Consider the following 6873-nt stretch of genomic DNA (forward strand, 5'->3'; position numbering starts at 1 on the left):
AAAGAGGCCTCTACTTCCAGTGTTTCTTACTTCTAGTTCATGCATACGGGCCCTGGCAGAAGCAACAACTATAGTAAAAGTTACAGCGCGATCAACGTTCGCCCATTTACGAACTCGCGATGAGATTTGTTTCCTCTGGTCACCAAGCCTACCGTTTACAAAGGCATGCGCACTAATTGGGATTCCCCCAATTTCCTCGACCTTGACCTCAGAACTCTCGAAGCCACTGGCTCCGCTTGATTGGAATCCGGGCGATCGCCCGGGTGCGCCCGGGTGAAGTATTTTCAATCAAGTACAATCGGGTCATGAACCGGCTTAAGCCGGCGGGCTAGCCCGCCTCGCCCGACCAAAACACATCGGCTGATGCGAAATCAAAATGGCCGCCACGGGTGGAAAGTAAGTGAATCTTTTACTTCTGAAGAGAAAGTTGTACCTTCAGGCCGTGTTCACGCTTCTGTGCTTAATTATTGGGTTGAATCTAAGTACTCGTGATTGTTTAAAGTGTGTTTTGGGGCTTAGATAGGATTCATTGAAGTAATTTCAAGTGAAGTTGAATGTGAATCGATGACGATTCCATGCAGATGACTTGTCAAATTACAAGATCACAAGATTCGAGGCTTTTGACCAGTCAGCCAGTCCCTTCAATTGGTCAATATCTTGCAAACCATTTCAACCGGAGATCAAACATATGTGTGACTTCCAATATATGTTGTGTAAAAGTCTTTGAAAACTGTAACTGTAGACTTTTTTTAAAAGTATGTTTTTCGTCCGTTTTTTTTCTTTTTCGTTTTTTTGCGCTTATTACTTTAATGCTCGTTTTTAGATGGACATGGAAAATGCCTTCCACTTCCTCTTCATCCAATGTCCAAGTCCATTGGACCTCAGCAAATGGCCAAACGACAACTACAGTGCTCCTGGACGAATCAACTTTCCAAAGGTTTTTAGCTAAAGGTAAGCAGCCTTAAAAATAAAAAGATGTAATCTTGATACAAAATTTTGACTACCAACCATAAACTTTTTTTCAGTTAACAACCCCCCCCCCCCTAACCCCCCTCTTTAAAAACCAACAACAAGCCAGCCAAATGACATGTAGCAGGTACAGGCCTTGCATTAAACTCATACCAATTGAATTTGTTGCTACGAGACCTAACCCAGTATGTTGCAAATTATTGTAAACTTGTTCCGGCCTTCTTTAAAAAAATTTAAAATGTATTTACCACATTTTCTTTATTTGTTTAATAAACATACCAATTTTTTTTCTTGCCTTACAATAAAGCTGCCTAAGCATGTCATTGATTGTAAATTATAGTTATTAGAAAGAGAGGACATATAAAAGAAGTCTGGTTCTGAATGGGTTTTGTATTCTTACCCCTAAGCAGTACCATTTTGTCTGACTTTACAAACGTATATATATATATGTTCCAGATCCGACTGTGATGCAAGCAATGAGTGTCGCTGTGCAGGGTAAGAAAACTTTAATAAATGTTTTTTAAAATGTTTAGGCCTTATAGTCATGGGATGAGAATAATGAAGTTTAGTTTTTTACCTACAGGTACAAGTACGGTACAGATTACACATCTCATTATAGCACAGATCGAGGAATCCATGTTGTCGCCGGTATTCATCCAGGCGTTCGCGTCGTCTGCTGCAGTGCAAGCGATGATCAGCTTTGCCTTTTTGAAACCGTTCGCGATCTAAAACTGTTTCATAGCCCCCTACTCCAAGCTTTATCAAGTAAAATCATCACACTTGCCACATCTTTGGATAAGCCGCATACACTGTAAAAAAAAAGTTACAGCTGATAGGCTGGATATGGTGGTATTGCAATTTTAATTAGTTCTGCAGTCCATTTTATTTGTTAACAAGAGTAACTGTCCAGGTTTTTATGTGATGCCAAATTATTTAGTAAGAAATATTATATGTTGTAAAATAGCGTTGCAGGCCTGAAATATATTTTGTAAAATTATTCATTAATAAAAAGTGGACAAATCAGAACCTTGCCAGTCTGCAGGACACTCATTGGTCATGGCTGTAAAACATTCATAAATGTTGGATTTTTTTTTTTAGGATGTACTTCTAAATTTAGTACACCCTGTATTCATGCATGTTATTGTTCTCTTTTAGTTTAGATCTCAAGAAAGTAAACGTATATACAGAATCTTTTATTGTCCTCATGTTTTACAAGGAAATAATATATAGTTTATTGGTATTGTTTCAGATGAAATGGATGATCACTCCACTGATCAGCCACAGCGAGATCAGCCACAGCAAGATCAGCCACATGACAATCAACTTGAGGACCAAGGTTTGTCCATGTATTCTTCTTCGGTACAGCAGCTACAATCAACACTCTGATTTCTTGCCACTGTTGGGGGTTGCAGGGTTTTCCCTTGGTTGTGTGGTATTAAAAAAATAAAAATGCTACCCTAACACTAGGATCCCTAACTGCTGTAGGTATTGTATGTGGAGCTGCTACGCTTAGCTTCCACATTCCAACCCCAGCAAGGTGGGGCCTAGTGTGTCGAGCCCGTGCCATGTAATTATATACATAAATTAGTCCCTGGTACATACTTCAACTACCCACAAAGGTCTTGTAATTGTTACTGTAAAGGCTATTTTTGTTTAAGGTTTGTTTTTTACGTTAATTAACATTAGTAGTATAAAGTGAAGTTCACTTACATTGAACTCAGTTTGCTTTTCCTGTTAGGCCAAACAAAATTAAAAAAAATTAAAAAAAGTGTGGTTAGGGTAACCCGACCTACCCTATTCTGGGGCGCCGACCCTACATCTTTTTATTGAAAATGTTGAAATTTTTTTAATATTAAATCAAAGTTGTGGGTTGAGGGAGAGATTGATCGTTTAGTCTTAGGAACCAACCCGTGCAGACGACACGGCATGCAAAGGGAAATAACTTACCTCCATGAGGGAAAAAAAGTTTAAAAAAAAAGTTATAGCCTATCTAGCTACCCTATTTTTGTATTTTTGGGCTATGTTACCCTAACCACACCTATTTTTTTTTTTTTGGGGGGGGGGGGGGGGGGGGGCTTATTGTGAACAGTTTTTCATTTCCCTTCAGTTCACTGGGACATTTGTGAACTTTTTTAATGTCACTTGAAGTTCACAATAACTGAATAAGTGGATTCCACTGTACTGCACACATATTTTTTTTAGACTGGATTACACTTACAGTCAATTAGCCATATATATATATATATATGTTTGGTTTTATTTTAGAGTTCCAATGGACCAACACTGCCACTTCTAAATTGCTTGCGGCTTATCGGAGCCGAAAGACAGCAAGAACCAACTGGTCGATGATCGCAAGGAAGGTGGAAGGGGGAGCGACACCAGAGCAATGCCGACTGAAAATTAAAGGCCAAAGAGATCTTTATAACCGGCTAGTAAAACATAACAATCAAAGTGGGGTAGAACCGAAGCACATTAGCGAAGAGCTATTGGATACATTCGAAAAGGAATATACTGGAGGTTGCGATGTACTTGAGTCATCGCAACCTCCAAGTACATCGCAGATTCACAAAACTACCAGTAGTAGCAAGTCATATGTATGTGCACAAAGACAGTGTGAACAAGAAGAAGAAGAAGACAAAGAAGAAGAGGAAGAAGAAGAAACGTCAAAGAAAAGGAAGAGAGTAAGTGACCGTAGCAGCACGAAAAACAAAAAGCCGTGTGCACCAATACAGTGTGAAGAAGAAGAAGACAAAGAAGAAGAGGAAGAAGAAGAAACGTCAAAGAAAAGGAAGAGAGTAAGTGAGCGCAGCAGCACAAAAAACAAAAAGGTGAATCAGGCTAGTCCTCCCAGGACAGGGGTGGGAAAAATAATCAGTTTCTTGGAGAAGGCAAACCAGAAACGAGAGGAGGCTGCGGCGACAAGGCACAAGGACAAGGTCGACCTTTTCCGCCAGTTTCTTGAAAACAACAAACACTAGAAAACGTCCAATGTCTCCTTGTGCATTTTTTGCATTGGCAAAGATTTTTTTCTGAGAAATTTTCATTAACTCATTAAAGACTCCCTTTTCAGAGCCTGACGACACCTGGAGACGCATGTTTTAGATGGCTGGCCTTCGAGGTTTAATGTCTCCAGCCCTAGTAATAAGATAAAGGTTGACTTTACACAGGCCCGTCTCCGGGACTCACTATGCATGGATTTGAGATGAATTTTGCTCACATCATCACTTCCCTTGAGCAACAAAATGGACGTGATGCAGGATTTTTTGTATTGTCTGATCGGCTCTTATGAGCCGATGCGACGCCAACGCTACCTTCGACCATCGGCTCATATGAGCCGATGCGACGCCAATGTGTTAACTCATTGGCGTCGCATTGGCTCATGTGAGCCGATGGCCAAAGGTAGCGTTGCCGATCAGACAAAAACAAATTCCTCCATCACGATCACGTCCATTTCGTGGTTCAAGGGAAGCGATGATGTGAGCCAAGTTCAGCTCAAACCCGTGCATGGTGAATCCCGGAGACGGACCTGTGTAAAGTTCCCCTTTTATCCTATTACTAGGGCTGGAGACATTTAACCGTGAAAGCCAGTCACATAAAACATGCGTCTCCAGGTGTCGGCAGGCTCTAAAAAGGGCGTCTTCAATGAGTTAATCTTCAATAATCTTTTGCGTTTGTTAAAAAAAACCAAAAAACGTGGTTGTGATATTTAATGTTTATTTTTGTAATTAAAAATGATTTGCAGTATTTCTCGAAGTGTGGGCCTCTTTAAGTTTTCAGTGCTTTTGTTACAGAATCAAATTTCCATTTTGCTTTTTGGAAAAGAAAAAAATGTTTGTTGCAATTAAATGTTCTAAAAGAAATTGTTACTTTTTTATTTGTATTCCCAATTTCAAAGGTAGAGTATAAATCAGTATGATTGTAACTTTAGTCATTTTGTTAATGTTCGGGCGAAAAAAGCCGTGTGAATAAACTTTTTATTTTAAATTTACAAAGTGAGTGCTTCAAAATTGACTGAAGAATGAAACTGTACTCTCCCTCTCAACACAGGCTAACATTTCAAAAGCAAACTTCAAACATTTATTGGCTTAGTTTTAAAATCCACACACATACCAATACATGTTAGCTCATTATGCAAATTGCGGCAGATTTTCACAACATTGATGTACAAAGAATTATGGTTCATTGAACCTCGGAATTAAAATGTCTGAAACACAATAAGACAATAGAGGCTTGACCAGCCTGGCAAGAAATGTCTAAACAAAACACATACATTGCCACATTATACGTCACAGAAAAGGGAGTCACTCAGATGAAACAACTTCAGGTGGTTCATAATGCTGCAGCTCGGGTAGTGACGAGATCGAGGAGGTCGGATCACACACTTGTTGCACGCGCTTTACACATGAAATGTGACTGCATGATGGGGATAGTGCAGATACATACAGTGCAGATATATACAGTGCAACCTGTATAAGTAGCATTCGTTAGGACAAAACCATGGTCCAGCATTGACCACATTATGAATATGGTTTTCTGGACCTAAAACATAAAATTCGAACATAATCTAGGACGAAACCTTTGCTATTCACAGACAGACGGATGAATACAAATCAGGTCATAAAAGCTGTGCTGCTATTAACAGGCTTGGTGCTTCTCGGAGGTGTTCTATTCCCAGGTTTCACTGTACGTACAATGTTTTTAATTTCGTGGTCTAGCATACAATCTGTTGGTCAGCAAAATCCGCTTCAGCCTTGCTTGTACACCATCATTAACTGGTATCACAACATTTGCTGGCTGTGGGAATCGCGGATTGGCATCATCGTAATCGTCTTCATCAGGTAAGTCATGTCCATCATCCTTATCCAAGATGCACAGGTTGTGAAGCACACAAGTGGCCATGATGACCCAGTTAGCATGCTAACGTTAAATTAACGTTAAATTAACGTTAGCGGTAAACGTTAATTTAACGTTTACCGCTAACGTTAATTTAACGTTAATTTGCTCATGTGATAAAACGTTAAATTAACGTTAACATTTAACGTTAATCTAACGTTAATTTAACGTTAATCTAACCATAATATAACGTTAAAATTAACGTTAATTTAACGTTTTTGCAAACATAAAAATAACCAAAATAAAACCAAAATCAAACCATAATATAACGGTTAGATTAACGTTATTTTAACGTTTTTTTAACGTTTTTTGCTAACATAAAAATAACCAAAATAAAACGTTTTATTAACGTTTATTTAACGTTATTTTAACGTTTTTTTAACGTTTTTTGCTAACATAAAAATAACCAAAATAAAACGTTTTATTAACGTTTATTTAACGTTTTTTTAACGTTAGCATGCAAACATAAAATTAACCAAAACAAAACCATAATCAAACGTTTTCATGCAAACGTTAAATTAACGTTCACATGCAAACGTTAAATTAACGTTCACATGCAAACGTAAAATTTACGTTCTCCTGAAAACATTAAAATAACATTTGCAAATACAAATTTGAATTAATGCACAGAAAATTCAAGATCACAAATTTTATTTAAAATTTAAATTGTTGGGGTCTTTAACAATTCAATATGTGAATACTAATTTGATAACAGTAACACTTTTAAAATGTTGAACAATGCAAACTTAATTCCTTCAATTGCTAAAACATGAAAATGTGAACTTAAAAAATATTACAACACATTTTTCAGTCTCAGTAAAATACCACAGCATAGTATTATCAATCGGGCAGGCAAAAATTATGTGTGGACCTAATCTCATTGAAGCAATGCTACATTGACTAATAATAGTCTGAACTTGATAAAAAAAAATCATCAGCAGGCGATAACAGGATCAGCAATTAAGAATTTCAATCACAATGCTGGTATGGGTTCATCAAGGTAAATACCAT

The 6873-nt window shown here is 37.9% G+C and overlaps 1 protein-coding gene across 1 annotated transcript; it reads left to right on the forward strand.

Annotated features, from left to right (window-relative positions):
- The first annotated feature begins 223 nt into the window (after window positions 1–223).
- LOC138956363 (myb-like protein V) lies at window positions 224–5240 on the forward strand. Its single transcript, XM_070327737.1, has 5 exons — window positions 224–396; window positions 824–951; window positions 1426–1464; window positions 2219–2305; window positions 3235–5240. Exons 1-5 carry the CDS (start codon window positions 377–379, stop codon window positions 3945–3947), a joined length of 987 nt encoding a protein of 328 aa, XP_070183838.1. The 5' UTR covers window positions 224–376; the 3' UTR covers window positions 3948–5240.
- Window positions 5241–6873: the final 1633 nt, after the last annotated feature.

The sequence above is a fragment of the Littorina saxatilis genome, unplaced genomic scaffold (genome assembly GCF_037325665.1).
Source record: "Littorina saxatilis isolate snail1 unplaced genomic scaffold, US_GU_Lsax_2.0 scaffold_2040, whole genome shotgun sequence".
In the NCBI taxonomy this organism is placed as follows: domain Eukaryota; kingdom Metazoa; phylum Mollusca; class Gastropoda; order Littorinimorpha; family Littorinidae; genus Littorina; species Littorina saxatilis.

Excerpts from the sequence above, each read along its gene's own strand:
- LOC138956363 (XM_070327737.1), top strand. The coding sequence starts at position 377 with ATGGCCGCCACGGGTGGAAA. Across the intron at positions 952-1,425 it reads CCAAAGGTTTTTAGCTAAAG|ATCCGACTGTGATGCAAGCA; the intron begins GTAAGCAGCCTT and ends TATATGTTCCAG. Across the intron at positions 2,306-3,234 it reads CAATCAACTTGAGGACCAAG|AGTTCCAATGGACCAACACT; the intron begins GTTTGTCCATGT and ends GTTTTATTTTAG.